A 17500-nucleotide genomic window follows, 5' to 3' on the forward strand; every position below is an offset into this window, starting at 1 on the left:
GAGGGAGGAAGGGAGGGGCCAGAGAGAGGCGCTATAAGGAGGGGAGGAAAGAAGGGAGTGGCTAGAGGAGGGGATGGGAGGAAGGGAGGGGCCAGAGAGAGGGAGGGAAGGAGAGAGGAACTAAAGAGAAGCGTTATAAGAGGGGAGGGAAGGAGCGAGGAAGAAGGGAAGAGAGAGAGACGTTAGAAGGAGGGAAGGCAAGGACTAGAGAAAGTGTAAGAAAGAACAGAGAGAGGGTGACACTAAAAAGAGGGAATAGAGAAAGGGGAGATAAGGACGTGAGCGAGGAGAGGGACGGACTAGCGAGAGACAAGGAAGGACAAAGGAGGGACTAAAGAGAAAAGCGAAAAAAAGAGAACAAAATAGAGGCAAAGAGAATGATAGAAGGTGGAACAGAGGAAGAGGAAAGGACAAAGACAAGAAGAAGAGAGAGGAGACGTAGAGGAGAGAGAGGGGAATGGAGAAAGAGGAAGAAGACAAAGAGAGGCCACAACATAAGGAGGAAGAAATGAAGGAATTAGAAGAAGAAGAAAATAAGGAAAGACGAGATTATGGAGAAGGGAAACAACAGGGGATGGAAGAAGTGGAAGAAGAGAAAGAGGCCACAGAAGAGGAAGAGAAAGAGGCAACAGAAAAGAGAAATAAAAGAGACCTCAGAAGAGAGAGAAAAAGAGGCCACAGATGAGGAAGATAAAGAGACCACAGAACAGAGAAATAAAAGACTACAAAAAAGGAAGAGGGAGAGACCACAGAAGAGGAAGAGAAAGAGACCACAGAAGAGGAAGAGAAAGAACCGCAGAAGAGGAAGAGAAAGAGACCACAGAAGAGGGAGAGAAAGAGGCTACATAAGCGAGAGGAAGAGTGCAGAGGAGAGAAGAGAGAAGAGGGGGCAGAGAGAGAAGAGGGGGCGGAGAGAGGGCCCAGCGAGAGGCATGTTGAGGGCCGCGCGGCGTGAGAGCTCGGGAATACCAGTGACATGGCTTCCTCACGCAAAAAAAATCACAATATGTCTATTATAAATCAAAGGTTTTAACCCTTATTCTACAGACCAGTTTAGTTTTATGAAACCCAAGCATCTCTAGTTCACTATTTATATTTATTTATTATTGATTGTCTATTAACTTATCTATCCACTTATTTGTTCATTTATCTATTTATTTTGTCGAAATCCTATCTCTACAAAAATGCACGACATCTCTACAAACCTCATCCTACAGATCAATTTAGTTTTTTTAAATTTAAGCACCTCTAGTTCATTATTTATTTATATTATTTATTACTGATTATTATTAATCTATCTGTTCAAGTATTCATTCATCCATCTCTAAAAAAAACAAACGCAAATGTTGTCTTTGTTCTGATATGTGACATGGACTTCGCATCAAGTTTATTTGCGTCTAATTAGGTCGTTATTTCCCGGACTCATTTTCATAACCTTGAATGTTTTATTAAATGCGAATCTGCTGGGCTGCATATCTGCATTCTAATTATGCGTGTTAGAACTTCATTTAATCATGTTTAAGGTGTGTCGGCGTTATATGCATATGCAGCAACATAAACATACACACACACTTATACAAGGTCTATACAAGTACCTATACATAGACACATACTTACACACACTTATGTCAGTCTATGTATTTATCTGTCTGTCTATCTATATACTACTATCTATGTACATTGCGCGTGTACACGATATATACACATATAAACAATGTTTCTATGCATATGTAAATATAAATATTCACACCATATATTATATATATACACACATATATAAACGTTTGCATGTAAATGTGTGTGTGTGTGTGTGTGTGTGTGTGTGTGTGTGTGTGTGTGTGTGTGTGTGTGTGTGTGTGTGTGTGTGTGTGTGTGTGTGTGTGTTTGCGTACTTGCGTGTGTTCGTACGTGATTGCTTGATGTATGTATGTGCATACATACATCATAACCGTGCATGACCGTGTGCGTGGGTACGTGTGCGTTACCGCGTGCGTGTGCGTGCGGGCGCGTGCCTCCCCGCGACCGCCGACCTCGTGGGAAAAGATCTCCGTCGCCAGCTTTAAGACGAGCCCAGGGATTCGTCATCCGGATGTCGACATTATCCTTCTCTCCCGCCATTATTCCCCGAATTACGAGTCTCCGGAACATTGTCTTCCTCCGCACACACACTCACTCCCGAGGATGTGCTTCGAAACGGTACATAAATAGATTCACGAACAATTGTTATTTCGTCTCTGCTCTTTCTGTCTCTTGCGCCTTTAGGAGAAAAAAAAAAATGAGAAAAAGATTGAGTCATGTTGAATACACGCTTTTTAAAATTTATCATTGAAATATTCTTGTTCACTTTTTACACGTAATTCATAAATCAACCGAAACATGTTACTTCAACGAACGTTTTTCCTTTTTCAGTGATCGCAATAAATAAAATTTTGAAGCATGTTAATTACACGTTTTTGTTTGTCCTTGTTGCTAACGTGTTTTTTTTTTTCACATGGAATTCTTTTAACGCAATTTTATAAATCAACCAAACGTCTACTACTTCGCTATTTTTCTATAGATCGTATAACTAAACAATGCTATGCTATATACGGTTCAAAATAGGCCTACATCTCAGCCCTCGTAAAGTATCTTCGCATCAAAAGACCGGAAACATAAAAAATAAACAAAAAAAAAAGTTTATGAGTGAAAGAAACGGGGATTTCACTTTGATCACTTTCCGACCGTTTCCTTCGTCAGCCCCTTCGGCAGGTGGCACCGGTTGAGTCGTTCCCGCGTTTATTTTCCTGTTTGACTGGGTGGATGGGTGGATTAATGTTTGTCTGTCTGTATGTATAAATGAATTCATGTATATTTGTATATATGTTTGTATGTATATTTGTTCCAAGGGACAAGACTGATTAATATCACATTGTTTTTCTATCTACTTTTTTTTATTTTTTTTTAACTCACCAAGAGGAACAATTGAATGTGTATATTCGTTATCTCGCATCAAAGTTACGCCTACGCAATTTTAAATTCGAATATAACAGACTTTAATATAGTAATAAAACCGTTACTTTAATCGCTAATCTCTGGAGATTACTAACTAGCATCAAACCTATTATGATTACTCATTTTTGTTCGGTTAAAAGTGCCGGTATGATAACAATGACTTAAATCATGGATCCAGATTATCATTAGGTTAAGGTGTCAAATAAGACAAACAGCGGCAACCGATATAGGCCCTCGGTTAGGTCAGGAGAGGTTGAGGGCGATATGTAATCATTATGTTAGACAAATAAGGCTAAAACTTTCTTTCCGAGTGTCACTGTGTGTGTGTGTGTGTGTGTGTGTGTGTGTGTGTGTGTGTGTGTGTGTGTGTGTGTGTGTGTGTGTGTGTGTGTGTGTGTGTGTGTGTGCATATATATACATATATTATATTTGTGTATGTGTGTGTGCGTCTGTTGGGTCAGCACTGATGTCATCGCAAAGCCGACCCTAAGCCCAGCCGGGGCGACGTCACCCCCAGAGGAAGTCAGCATCCCGCGAGCGCCTCACCGCCGCCCACAGCCGCCCCCAGACAAAGGTGGCCCGGAGGCGGGGCCGCCAAAGGTCAGGTCAGCGCTTCGTCCGGCGACGGGCGTGGCCAAGGAAGGCCGCATTGATCCCAGCGCCGCAGCAGCAGGTCTGCACGCCCTCACGCCGTCACAGACAGCCTGCTCCCTCTCCTATATTTTACCAAGTCATTACCCTCGTAACGATGACTCAAGTGAACATTCGCTCAAAAGAATAACCTCTCCCGGCTTATAAAAAAACGCTAGCCTGTTACTATTGTATTGTGGGAGCGAGAGAAATATTAATGCAATTGCGTTTTGCAATGGCCAGGCCTGTGACCCACATGCCAGTCACTTTATTCACGTTACAGGGTGTACAGGGGGGAGGCAGGGGAAGGGAGGGGGTAAGGGGGGGAGGGGAAGGTGTATGGAGGGAGGGGGGAGTAGCCCCATCCCCCACGTCTCGACAGCAACAAGTCCAATGCCCTTTGCGCTTCTCCCTTGCCTTTGTTACCGGCTAGACTCGCCTTTTTTATTTACGTTATCGCAATGACTACTTTGTTCTAGCCGGGCGTGTACTCCATCGTCATAAATATCGATACTACCTGGGTGTTACTTGCATGACTGACTGACTGACTGCCTGATCTCGGTGTCCAACCCCGTCCTAGTTTGTGCGTCATATCGTCTTAATTAAATCTGGGTTGGTATGTTGGGTAGACTGTTTAGCCTTACCTTCTCTTAACGTTTTTGTCGCTTCTCATGTTCGTTTTTTTGTTTTTTTGTTTTGTTCCTTCTTGTTTATTCTTTGTCCTGCTCTGAATCTTTCTCTTTGAATCTTGTTTTTGGATTCATATACTGTTTCGTAAGTGTGTTTTTAGCGACGTTATTCGCCCCCTTGTTTAGATTATTAAATGTCCGAATATCTTTGCGTTTTCTACTGTCTCTGCGCGCCTGAGTGTCTCATCTGACCTTCTTAATGATCTTTATCATGGCCCTATTATCTACATAGTTCATTTATTATGTTCTGTCCCTTGTTCTTTTTTTTTATGTTTTGGTGGTGTGAGCGTTATTGTGTCTGTGTACTGTTGTCTATGGAGTTACTACGGTCATTCTGTTGCGATTGCATCATCAGTGTTTTCATGAATCATTTATTTTTATGATGAAACCAGACTCTGGAATTATCTATTCGTTATTGTTATAGCATCCGCAAAAAACAACAAATAAAACAAACAAAACGAAGTAAAAGGCCTACTATATATTCTACTCCCAAAGCTCTTGCTTATTACCGAATATATTTATAATATTGTTATTGTTAACGGATAATTTAATGAGTAGTAAATAATACGTACAATATCATAATTACAAATACTAAAAATCGAAAAGCAGAAAAAAGTGTCTTGTCTTATCATAAAATTGCAGGCTACCTGATAACCCCCTAATTAAGGCTCATTATCCCTATCGATATAACAGGCATTACAACCTTATGACAGCGCCAATAATCGTGACCTAAGCACCGGCAAAGATCGGCCAAAAAAAAGGGATCTCGGCAACACAGCCATGACGTCAGAGTGTTGACCTAGCATGGCCTTGGAGTGTTGTGACGGCGGGTCTCGCCCTCCCTCCCATATTGCCTCCTCTAAGGTGGTCATGATTCAGCAAAAAGAGGCGTGAGGTTGTGTGACTCTGGTTGCAATGAGGGACACTTTGATGTTATTGATAGTTTTCACCAACGTGCATTTTAAGGCCGTGAACATTGTTTGCATGCAGGCGATTGTGTAACTTCTCTTAATCTGATGATCAAGGGGTCTGTGCAATATGTTTGATAGAGATGTTACCGATATTTTTTGGAAAACTGCATTGGAATATTTCGCCGCGTGCATTCATAGTCATTGCAAAAAATATGTTTTGTATATATTTTGATTGGGTGAAAGATACTTTGTAATCATCGGCTTGGAGTTGCATTCATTTCCTCCATATCTGTCACAATTCTTTCAACAAGCAAACTAGAAGCTGGACCTGAAGGAATATCATCAATAATGCAAGATACAAAACCTCTTTAAACGGGACAACTTAGCTTACTTTCCCTCAAATCCCACTGGTAGGCCTCTAGAACTGCTCCTCGGTCGCCTCTCGCTTGGCCCCGACACAGCGAAGGGCTCAGGACCCGGGTAAAGCCTCAGGATCCTCGGATAACAACTCACCAGCACACACTACACCGACGAAAACGGCTAAATTCCCGCATGTGATCCTACATGCAACACTGTTGGGCGACACTAGCGCCACTCCGACACAGCGGCCCCGGGGAGAACTACCGCGGATCAATGAGGGCCCTCCGGACGAGATAAAGAAACCGAGATGTTTCGCATATTAATTTTCGTCTGTTTGTCTGTGGTCCGATGCTAAGGAATTCTTCCAAGGGCGTTCCCCATTCTTAAGAAAACGTCGTCGCTTCTCCGGGATAACCAAATCGGGCCTTAGGTCTACTGGCCCATCGCAGTGGCACTGAGCATCGTGTTCAGCGCACGCCAGACCTTCTGACCTGCGTGGATGCTGCACGTCGATGTAAACAAACTGTCACGCCCTCAGGTCAGTGCTCAAAGCCTTCCCTTAACATTTCTCCTGCCTCCTCTACACACGACTCTCAGTTTGGCACTCCTTCTGGCGCAGCTGGTCGTCGCCCGCAAGTGCATGCCGAACTGTAATAAACGTGTGGAGGAAGTACATTGTGTAGCGTAAGACGTGCGTAACTACTTTCTATGGTCATTACGTAAGATTGTGGTGTCTTAAGTACAGCACCTTGGATTAAAGGAAGAAGGAGAGCCAGGGTGTTACAGGTATCCGACGTTCAGTGCTGTGTTTGGCTTCATTATATGGAGATAATGGTGGAAGGTCGATGTATAGTGCTGGTGGTGAGGCAGACGCAATTTTGTTGATGCTGGCGATGATGCATCAGATAGGTTGCGGCAACTGGCGATCATTGGTTACGTCAGGTAAGGTGTAAAGTGTTATAATTTCTGTTAGTGTTGTGAAGGAGTTGTGTTAGTATCTGAGGTTGTGCTGTGTTATAAGAGAATTTTGATGGAAATACCGAGACAGTCTCAGCCAGTCACGTGGAAAAACATTTTGACACTAACTTGTGATAATGAAGCAATTTCAAAGAACTGTTAATACCTGAGGTTACGGACTAATTTCAGAGAAGTTCAATATTATGATTGGAGTGTTACAGCGGCTGTGCGGTTGGCAAGGAAAGAAATGCTGAATGGTGGGGAAGGTCCACGACTGTGAACTCTGTAAGCGACGTCTCCAAGGGGAAAATATTCAGAAAATCATATGGCAGACGAATTAAAATGAATGGGAAACACGATTGAATTCCAAGTGACATATGTCTTTTTCAAGTGATTATCTTTATTAAAAAACAACATATTATGTGAGTGTAGGCTTATAATGACACCAATACAAGGATTGCAGGGTACACTCGCAGAGCTTGTTGAACTGCAGTGAATGTCAAACCAGTAAAAGTAAAGCAGAAATCATCGTCAGAAATTACATGAATCAGTAACACCATTAAAGATAACAGAAGATAACACAAGTGTGAGAAAACTGGGAAGAAAATTCCAATCTCATATTTCAGATAAGATTTGAAATGAGTCTAGATATACATGAAAAAATATATGTAATTTGAGGGTTTGACGATAATAGCGAATGAAGTAAGGTGCATTGAGTTGCACAAAGGATGAATAGCAAACAAGGGTATTGTATGAAATTAATTATCTGCGTCAGCGTAGATTCTGAAAATCATGCCCTGGCTGCTTTTTCTCCTTGCAATTTTCTTTTTTCTTTTTCAGTAATTATTAACATTGACGACCCCGTGCACGGCTCACGACATTTGGAAAGGGAAATCTCTCGTTCCTCGAGTTTTATATCTTGTGCTATATTTCTTTCGTTCGTTCTCTCTTTCCTTTCTTTTGCCTTGCATGTTGTCTACAGACACATACAGGCACGTATTTTTTTTTTTTTTAACTTCGACGAACTTTGCAAATATCTCTCTCTCTCTCTCTCTCTCTCTCTCTCTCTCTCTCTCTCTCTCTCTCTCTCTCTCTCTCTATCTATCTATCTATCTCTCTCTCTCTCTCTCTCTCTCTCTCTCTCTCTCTCTCTCTCCCTCTCTCTCCCTCTCTCTCCCTCTCTCTCTATCTCTCTCTCTCTCTCTCTCTCTCTCTCTCTCTCTCTCTCTCTCTGTCTCTGTCTCTCTCCCTCCCCCCCTCTCTCATTCTCTTTCTCTCTCTCTCTCTCTCTCTCTCTCTCTCTCTCTCTCTCTCTCTCTCTCTCTCTCTCTCTCTCTCTCTCTCTCTCTCTCTCTCTCTCTCTCTCATTCTCTCTCTCTCTCTCTCTCTCTCTCTCTCTCTCTCTCTCTCTCTCTCTCTCTCTCTCTCTCTCATTCTCTCTCTCTCTCTCTCTCTCATTCTCTCTCTCTCTCTCTATCTCTCTCTCTCGAAATCCATGAATAATTCTACCTAAGTACACTTAAAAGGGAATCGCAACCTAGTATTACCTGGCCACGCTAAACGCAGCATGAAATAACGAGAGAAAATGTACCTTTTTATCTTTCACAATGAGAGTTCAAAGTGTAGGATGGAATGAGTTTACGAGGTTTTTATGCCATTATTATTATTGTGTGTTATTTTTTGTCTATGGGTTTTTATGCTATTTGATATCTTTAAAAATATTTTATGGTTATTTAGTTTATATTCATTTCCGGTTTTGTTTTTTTGTTTTAAGCGTTTTCATTTTCCTTACTTTTTTATATTTTCATTTTGTTTATTCTATTGCTTTAACTTTTCTTTTTTATATTTTCATTTTGTTCTATTGTTTGTTTTTTTGTTTATATGTTGTAACTATTTTACTTCATCTTTGTAGAATTATTTATTTTTTTCTTTTATTAATAGCGAAGGTGTATTTCATTTTTTTTATTGTTTTCTTAATTTCTAGAAATCTTAAAATAACATTTGACTAAAGCAACTGGAACTGTCAGAAGAATAAGATTAAAAAAAAAAAAAAAAAGTCGCTTCTGGACCTGAATATTTACGAAGAAAGACGAAGAATTGCAAGTTGTTTTAATTGAGCGAAGAAAAAAGAAAAAACAATCCAGACACATCACGTTCAGACATCCGTTCCTTGTGTTAAATCGTCTGTGTCTCTCTTTAATTTTTTTTTTTTTTTTTCACCTTTAGTCTTTTTTTTTCTTTTTTTCTTTTTTTTTTTTAGAAGAACTTCTTGGTTGCTTTTGGATTTTGTGTAAGTTTCTGTGTCTGTGTGTTATTTATGAAGCTAAAGCAATGAATTCTATACTTGTCTGTTAAAGTAATAAATTTTTGCTTGTATTAGAAAAAATATATCATTGTCTTCAGTATGAAGAAACGGAAATACACGAATAAAATATACTTTCTCCTTACTCAGTTTCTACAGACACTTACGAGACGCATAATGTAACCTTGAGTCTACGCCACCAAGTACGGTCAGAGGGAGGCACCTGTACGTATCACTTTCCGTAAAAAGGTGTTTCCAGCGACCTGTTTATCAGATAAAGGGATACATTGTTTCTGAACGTGGTTCTCCCTCTTTCTCTCTCTCTCTCTTTCTGTCTCTCTCTCCCTCTTTCTGTCTTTCTCTATCCCTCTTTCTGTTTCTCTCTATCCCTTTTTCTGTCTCTCTCTCTATCCCTCTTTCTGTCTCTCTCTCTTTCTCCCTCTTTCTGTCTCTCTCTCCCTCCCTCTTTCTGTCTCTCTCTCGCTCTTTCTGTCTCTCTCCCCCTCCTTCTATCTCTTTCTCCCATTTTTCTGTCTCTCTCTCCCTCTTTCTGTCTCTCTCTCCCTCTTTCTCTCTTTCTCTCTCTCTCTCTTCTCTCTCTTCTCTCTCTCTCTCTCTCTCTCTCTCTCTCTCTCTCTCTCTCTCTCTCTCTCTCTCTCTCTCTCTCATTCTCTTTCTCTCATTCTCTCTCTCTCTCTCTCTCTCTCTCTCTCTCTCTCTCTCTCTCTCTCTCTCTCTCTCTCTCTCTCTCTCTCTCTCTCTCTCTCTCTCTCTCTCTCTCTTTCTGTACTTTTTTTTCTGGGTAAGGATAAAATAGTATTAGCGTTGTCTACTTTTTTAACGAATGTAGTGTTTTCATTATCATAGAGGTTCAATGGTATATTTACTACAGTTCGGTGCATGTTCTTACATAATCTTGCTATTTCATCACTATGGTTGTTTTTGAAAGGAATTAGATAAGTAATCATAAAATAAAAGGCATAATTCAAAACAATAATTAATTAACGAAAACAGAAACATATCCCTGGCCTGTAGGTTGCTTAATCTCCTTTTTCATTAGTGAAATGAAAACATATATCCTAGACAGAATGAGAAATGAATGTGGAAACAAACATAGAGCAAAATTAATAGAATAGCGATGATTTAAATTACTGGTCAGCCACCATAAACAATATAATATATATATATATCTGTGTGTGTATGTGCGTATGTGTGTGTGTGTGTGTGTGTACATACATGTACACATGCATATACATTATTAAAAAAAAAAAAAAAAAAAAAAAAAAAAAAAAAAACAGTATCTCGCAACAAAAATAAGCATATATCAAACTAAGCACAACCAAAACGACAGGTGACGATTCCCTGGCCGCAGGTGTGAGGGATGGAGCCCCTGGAGCTGGTGCCAGGCCGCTACATCGGGGAGGGCCAGCCTTGCTTCATCATCGCGGAGATCGGCCAGAACCACCAGGGCGACGTCGACCTGGCCAAGAGCCTCATCCTGCGGGCGAAGGTTCGTTGCGGGTGTGTGTGAGAGAGAGAGAAAGAGAGAGATAGAGTGAGTGTGAGTGTGTGTGTTTGTGTGTGTGTGTGTGTGTGTGTGAGAGAGAGAGAGAGAGAAAGAGAAAGAGAGAGTGAGTGTCTGTGCTGCAGTCTGTGGCACTCTTGTATGGTTGGTTGGAAGTTTGATTGCTGTGTGGAGGGTCATGTTTATTTATTTTTTTTCTTTTGCTATGGGAGTTCGTGTTGGTTATATATTTGTTCTATGGTATTCATATGTATTTGTTTGTTTGTGTATTCATTTTGTTTTGTTATTTGTGGGGATTGTGCTTATGTGTGTGTATATATATATATATATGTGTGTGTGTGTGTGTGTGTGTGTGTGTGTGTGTGTGTTTCTCTATAGAAGATTGTCTTGTTAGGTGTTTACTTAAAGGCTTCTTGTTTGCATTGTTATACGTTGTTTTATACCACACCCAGTTGTATTTGCGCAATTTTAAACTCAGTATATTAATTTACATCCTACTCAGGAATGCGGTGCAGATTGCGTCAAGTTCCAGAAGTCTTCTCTAAAGGACAAATTTAACCGCCACGCCCTCGCCCGCCCTTACACGGGTCCTAACGCGTGGGCGGACACTTACGGCGCCCACAAGGAGCATCTCGAGTTCTCACGCGAAGAATTCCAGGAACTCCAGAATTATGCCAGGGAAGTGGGGATTCCCCTTACGGCATCAGCCATGGATATCGTGAGTCAAATTTTGGTTTGTGTTTATTTGCCCTCTCACTCTCGCTCTCTCTCTCTCTCTCTCTCTCTCTCTCTCTCTCTCTCTCTCTCTCTCTCTCTCTCTCTCGCTCTCGCTCTCTCTCTCTCTTTCTCTATCTCTCTCTCTCTTTCTCTCTCTCTCTCTCTCTCTCTCTCTCTCTCTCTCTCTCTCTCTCTCTCTCTCTCTTTCTCTCTCTCTCTCTCTCTCTCTTTTGTAATGCTTACCCGTGCCGAAATTCTTTCTTTCTGCCTTTTTCGTATGACAGCCTTCACCTGTTACTGCTTTTGCTGCTCTTACTGTCAACTGTCCTGACCTTTCGCTGATGTGACCTTTCCCGTCCGCCTCTTCACTTTGCCTTGATTACTTGATGTTACTTGATTGTTCGTTCGTCCTGACCTTAGCCTTCTATTTCCCTCTTTGCGTCGCTGTCCGATTTACTTTCACTTGTCTCGAAGCCTGGATGGAATAGTCTCATTTCGCCAATAGCATTTCAGGTCATTTCAGACTTTTTCTTTCTTTCTCTCTGGAGGATTTTAGAATATTAAACAGATTCTGTTCTTGTTTGTTTCTTTTTTCTTTTTTTCTATCACTTGGATTTTAAAATGTCCCTACTTCTATTTATTTTCCCAATTGTTTTTCTTTTTTTCTCTCTATAGGATTTTAATATATTAAACAAATTCTCTACTTCTGTTTTTTCCCTTATTTCCTTTTTCATGAAATTTGAGATATGAAATTAAGTGTCCCTCCTGCTTTGTTTTTTGTTTTTTTCCTATTTTTCTCTCGAGTATTTTAAAATATAAAACTAATTCTCTACTTCTATTGTTGTTGTTTTTTTCCTTTTTTTTCTCTCTCTTTTTCTAATATGAAACTAAGTCTCCCCCTCTGCCTTATTTCCCTTTTGTGCACATGACACGGACTCCCACGACAGCCGACGGTCGAGCTGCTGGATGAGCTGGGTGTCCCCTTCATCAAGGTTGGTTCGGGCGACGTTCACAACCTGCCTCTTCTCCGCCGCGCCGCCGCCACGGGTCGCCCTCTCGTGGTTTCCTCAGGTGGGCCGTTTTTGTTTTTTTAGGAATCTGCTCTTATATCTGTTTGTTGAAGGAGGTTGGTGTGGAGAGCATAGCTGGGATACTTAGCTCAGAAATCTCGTTGGTGAATGTTAGTGTTGATGTTAGGTTGTAGTTGATGGTGTTATGTTATGGGAATTTTTTTTTTTGTTTTATGTCTGATTCGGAGGCGAGGTGCTGTGTGATATTTAGTCATTTCTTGAAGATTTAAGTAATAGGATATGAAAAGTAGATAAAGGGTTATGGATAAAACGCGAGGCAGTGTATGGTGATACGAAATTAATGGAATAGACCAGGCGTTTTGAGGATAAAGTGTGACCCACTTCACTTTTTCTTCCCCAGGCATGTCCGACATAGAGTGGGTGTCGCGAGTGTACGAGGAACTCAGCGCCGCGCAGGACCCGCCCACGCCCTTGGTCATCCTGCAGTGCACCTCAGCCTACCCGACGCCCCCCGAGCACGTCCACCTACGCGTCCTCGACACCTACGCCCAGGTGTTCCCTCACGCCCACATCGGATACTCGGGCCATGAGTTGGGGATTCACGTGACGGTGGCGGCCGTGGCTCGAGGAGCGAGGGTGAGTCGGCTTGCTGAGTCGGTGAATAACGTGTGTGGATAATCGGGTATTTAGGTTACTCGCGTGATTTTAACGACATTGGGTAATTCGTCCTAACATCCACTTTATATCCAGTCGGCGAGAGGGATTTGATTTAAGGAGGAAGCATGGTTTTGGTGAGTATGGGAGTGTTGAGGGAACTGTGCTTCATGGGAGCGATAGGCCTACATTAAACAGTATTAGGAAGCTCTAGAATATGGAGTATAGAGTATGCTGGACCCTTAGATTTAATCATAACCACTCAAGTACTAGAGAGAAATGCACCTAAGTAATGAAGATGAGTTAGTACGTGATTTATGTCTTGGAGTTCCATTGGGCTCTGCAATTCTAGAGTCCAGACAAGCTATATAATATAAGCCCCTAGCATGGTCTTAGTTTGTACGAAATGTTAGTGAGTCCATATCCTCTATTTTGACAATGATCGACCAATTATTAAAATCACTTGACAGGTAGGTGATGATAATTATTAGAAATATACCGATGGTATAGAGAAAATGTCGCATTCAGTCAGTCACATCCAACCAGTGAAGTATATCTTTTCCTCGATACGAAACATAAGGAATACAGAAAGTCTTATGCATTGTTGATGAGCGAGTTATCTATTTCTACAGCGGATATGTCGACCGAATTAATCAAGGAGGCTTGTTTTTTATATTAGTCAGTGCTTTGTTCCTTTTAAATATTTTACTACGAAGACGAGTCACTTAAGATAAAGACAAATATAATTATTAAATTCAAAACAAATATCACAAGACAAAATAAGTTTTCTTTTTAAGACAATAAACTGATAAGGAGACAGTAAACCACCCACAACCTAATTTGCATATACCCCCCCCCCCCCCTGTTATAACTGCCATCATCGACCGAGCCCTCACGCCTCCCGATCCCCCTGCAGGTGGTGGAGAGACACATCACACTCAACAAGAGCTGGAAGGGCAGCGACCACGCGTGTTCCCTCGAGCCCCACGAACTGAGGGAACTCGTGGATGCCGTGAGGAGCGTGGAGGCCGCCCTCGGGAGTCCCCTCAAGGCCTTCCAGCCATCGGAGGAACCCTGTTTCTTGAAGGTAAGTGGGGGATGACGGGTCTGGGATAGAGGGAAGAGGTCAGGGAGGGAGTGGAGAGCGTCTGAGAGTGGAGGAGTGGGTCAGGGAGGGAGTGGAGGGAGACTTAGAGGGGGGAATGGGTCAGGAGGAGTTTGGGGGGTATTTGAGAGAGGAAGAATGGGTTAGGGAGGGAGTGGAGGGCGTCTGAGAGGGGAGGAGTGGGTTAGGGAGGGAGTGGAGGGCGACTTAGAGGGGGGAATGGGACAGGGAGGGAGTAGAGGGCGTCTAAGCGGGGATGAGGGGGTCAGGGAGGGAGTGGAGGGTATTTGAGAGAGGAAGAATGGGTTAGGGAGGGAGTGGAGGGCGTCTAAGAGGGGAAGAGTGGATCAGGGAGGGAGGGAAGGGCGTCTAAGAGGGGAAGAGGAGTCATGTGAAGATTTAATGGTGATGATTGAGTGGTTAGAAGTACGTAGGGGACTATATGAAAGAACTTCGCTGACAAAGGAGCCTTCTTTATGGTGTTCTACTGGTGAGAAAGTAAATATGTAATGTAATTTACTTTTGGATTAGTCCAGTGCATTTGCTGACCAAAATTAATTATACAATATTAGGCTTGTCTGATTTTACACAAAAAGGGGAAAGGACTATGGAATATGACAAAGGAAAACATCTCACGGACTGAGCAATTTTCTTTATAGACATAAGTTTTTTTCTTCTTATATTTTGTTACATAATCAAGGCAATAAGTTCGTCTCGCTGTGTATTATGCGCATGATGGGGGTTAGTTTTCCTAGGTATTTTGATACTGATCCACGATTAAATAACATACGAAATTCTTCAACGAGTTATTCGTATGTGAATTCAGATCTTTTTTCGTTGTATGAATTAATGGAAGACGGATGATCGGTGGGGAAAGAATAGATGTACTTTATTGTATGAGATATTTTTTTTTTTTTTTTTTTTTATTCTTTCTTCTTTAGACACAGATATATTCGTAATGTTATTCTGAATCGTAGTGACGAATTCGGTATCATAGTCGTTATCATCCATTCGCTTCATCAGTCTCATCCTCTTTCGATATGTCCCCTTTTTCACCCGCTTATCAAATATTTTCCTTTTGATCCATTCATCTTTGTATCTGCCCCCCTTTTCATCCTTTCATCGTAAATTTTCCTTCTGATCCATTCCTCCCTCTCTCCCTCCTGCAGCTCGGAAAGACGGTGGTGGCCGGCCGGAATCTGAAGGCGGGGGAGACGCTGCAGGAGGAGGACGTCGTGGCGAAGGTGGCCGAGCCGCGCGGCCTCCCGGCGACCCGTCTCGACGAGCTGGTGGGCGGGTGTCTCAACCGCGACGTGGAGGCAGACGAGAGCATCCTGGAGGAGGATGTCTTGTGAGGAGAGGAGGGCTGGGTACGCCTGGAGAGAGGGTGTCGTCGGAGGCCTAGGCACTGATGGAAATACGAAGAGGATTTCTGATCTTAGGCGTCGGAGAGCTTGTTGTGAAGATAAGGGAATACAGAGGCGGTTGTGGACAGTGCATTTCGTTGGCAAAAGTAAGCCTTGCTGCGTCGTCTTAGCCGTTATGTGATTCCTAACCCGTATCCTCATTGTACTCTTGCAATGTAAAGTAGGCGAGTCGATTTATGAGTCGGCAAAGTACGTTTCGATTGGCCTTTTAAGTGTTAAGTCGTCCCTATGAATTTACAAGTTTTAAATAATTTAAACGTCTTTTATACTCATTTACATCTCATATATATTAATTATTTATGTATTCGTGATCGATATAAAGTATACCACATGCTGTTTCTGTATGACGGGAATGATGAGTGTGTAGGTTGACACGCACGTTACGCCGTTTAAGTGTAAATCCTTAAGCTAATTTTCTGATTAGTAGCGTTTCCTAAGTCACTCGAATGAACAGAATAAAATTTGCGGAAGGCAGTGTACCTATCAGCCCATTTAAGATGTTCTGACGTCACCAGAACCTGGGAGATTTTTATGACAACGACTGTCTCAGGAATTTCCAAGACTTTTCCGGCGTTCTATACGTTACCCTGTTTTCTTGTCACTGTGGCGTTAGGTGGCTGGTGTTCAGTGGTCTCTTTACATCGTAAATGCTATGTTATTGCATTATGCTGTTGGAGTGTCTACGGTTCTCCAACGGCAAAGCGGATATGATACGATAGCGACACTACAGCGTCTCCGCCTGAGTGCTAGGCGATGCATTTTGGCAGTGATGCAACATACACCCAGAGTTCAAATGTATGTCTCATTTTGCGGAAGTCATTAGACGTATTTCAAATGCCCGCCGACCAACGCATTATCTCACCAGTGCAGGATGATCTACCAAGCCTGGTGGTTAACCTACTGCCTCCCCCCCCCCCCCCTCGAGACCTACAACAGCGACTTCATTATGCAAGCACGAATTTCTTATCTCGTCGGGTACTTCGGCCCATACTGCCCCCGGTGCTCCGAGCGCTCCGAGCAGCCACCAACAAGGGGCGGGGAATCTGAATCCAAGGTAAACAAGATACGGACCTTTTTATACTTTGCTCAATTTCGTCGTTGTATAGGTCGTCTCCCGATGAGGATGGCATCTTGAAAGCCGCGTTCCTCACATGGCGTTTTTTGTTCATGAATAGGACACTGCATTTTCATGGTGTGTTCAGGGTTTGGATCATCCATATGTGTTCATTACAATATCTTGAAGGTCTTTGATGTATCCTAAAATGATGATGTTATTCTCGTACGTTTTTTTTTTTTTTTTTCGTGCTACAAGAATGAAATGAGCTATACATGTGAGGATCTAGGTAAACAGGTGTTAATCATACATTAAAATGCATATTATTAAGGAGTACTTTGAAGCTGTGCACTGTATCATACAACTGTTCACTATATTTCATCATGAAGGTGTATACCATACTTTACTAAGAAAGGTCTGTCGACTTCATTATGTTTATCATATAGAATATTTATCTTACTTGGCCATGTGTTTATTGAAAGAATACAGGGTGTTTTCAAAGAGTTATTTTCTATGTGTTCACTGCATGTTTAGAATAAGAATGTCACATAAAAGCTATTTTGGGATAAAGCTATAAAAGCTAGTATTAAACACTAGGAGAGACCCAATGGTTGCACACGACAAAACTGTCTTGTTCAGTATTAGTTAATCTTATCACTATGCAAATGATGTTAGTGATACTGACTCCGAGGACTGAAGTGACTAGTTGTGATGAATGAGTTCTGGATATAATTATAATACTGACTCAACACTGAACTATCTAGGACGTTGTGTTAATACTTACTTCAGCACTATATTGGCTAGGTATGGACAGATGACTTGTGATACTGACTTCCCACTGTAATTTACATGGACGCATGAATCCAGTGTTAATGAACTGACAGCTATGACACTGACATCTACCTTTAATGTTACCTGTCGTTCTGCCTGAAACAATAAAAACACATAAGACTTAGATACTTACTTTTGCTTTGCCTGGATTGCGGACTCACACTTGAGTAATCCAAATTTCTGACAATCTTTTACATAAAACTTCATCATTGTGCAGCTAAATGTAGGTTTAGGTGAACAAAATCTTTTAAAGTATGGAACACAGTTATAATGCACACAAGTGCACACACGAACACACACATACATACTTTTATAC

At 41.8% G+C, this 17500-nt stretch overlaps 1 protein-coding gene across 2 annotated transcripts in view; it reads left to right on the forward strand.

Annotated features, from left to right (window-relative positions):
* Positions 1-5616: 5616 nt before the first annotated feature.
* Positions 5617-17500, forward strand: part of LOC125046868 (sialic acid synthase-like) — a 12316-nt gene continuing 432 nt past the window's right edge. Inside the window, exons 1-7 of one of the 2 annotated variants that reach the window (XM_047644867.1) lie at positions 5617-6119; positions 10192-10350; positions 10868-11083; positions 12030-12153; positions 12514-12749; positions 13684-13854; positions 15042-17500. The exon at positions 15042-17500 is cut by the window's right edge and continues 432 nt beyond it. In XM_047644867.1, the coding sequence (XP_047500823.1) occupies positions 10222-10350; positions 10868-11083; positions 12030-12153; positions 12514-12749; positions 13684-13854; positions 15042-15227 (1062 nt within the window). In that variant the 5' untranslated portion in view covers positions 5617-6119; positions 10192-10221 and the 3' untranslated portion in view covers positions 15228-17500. The remainder of the gene's footprint in view (positions 6120-10191; positions 10351-10867; positions 11084-12029; positions 12154-12513; positions 12750-13683; positions 13855-15041) is intronic. The other variant, XM_047644869.1, reaches the window with a different exon arrangement.

This window comes from Penaeus chinensis, chromosome 4 (genome assembly GCF_019202785.1).
Source record: "Penaeus chinensis breed Huanghai No. 1 chromosome 4, ASM1920278v2, whole genome shotgun sequence".
Classification (NCBI taxonomy): Eukaryota; Metazoa; Arthropoda; class Malacostraca; order Decapoda; family Penaeidae; genus Penaeus; species Penaeus chinensis.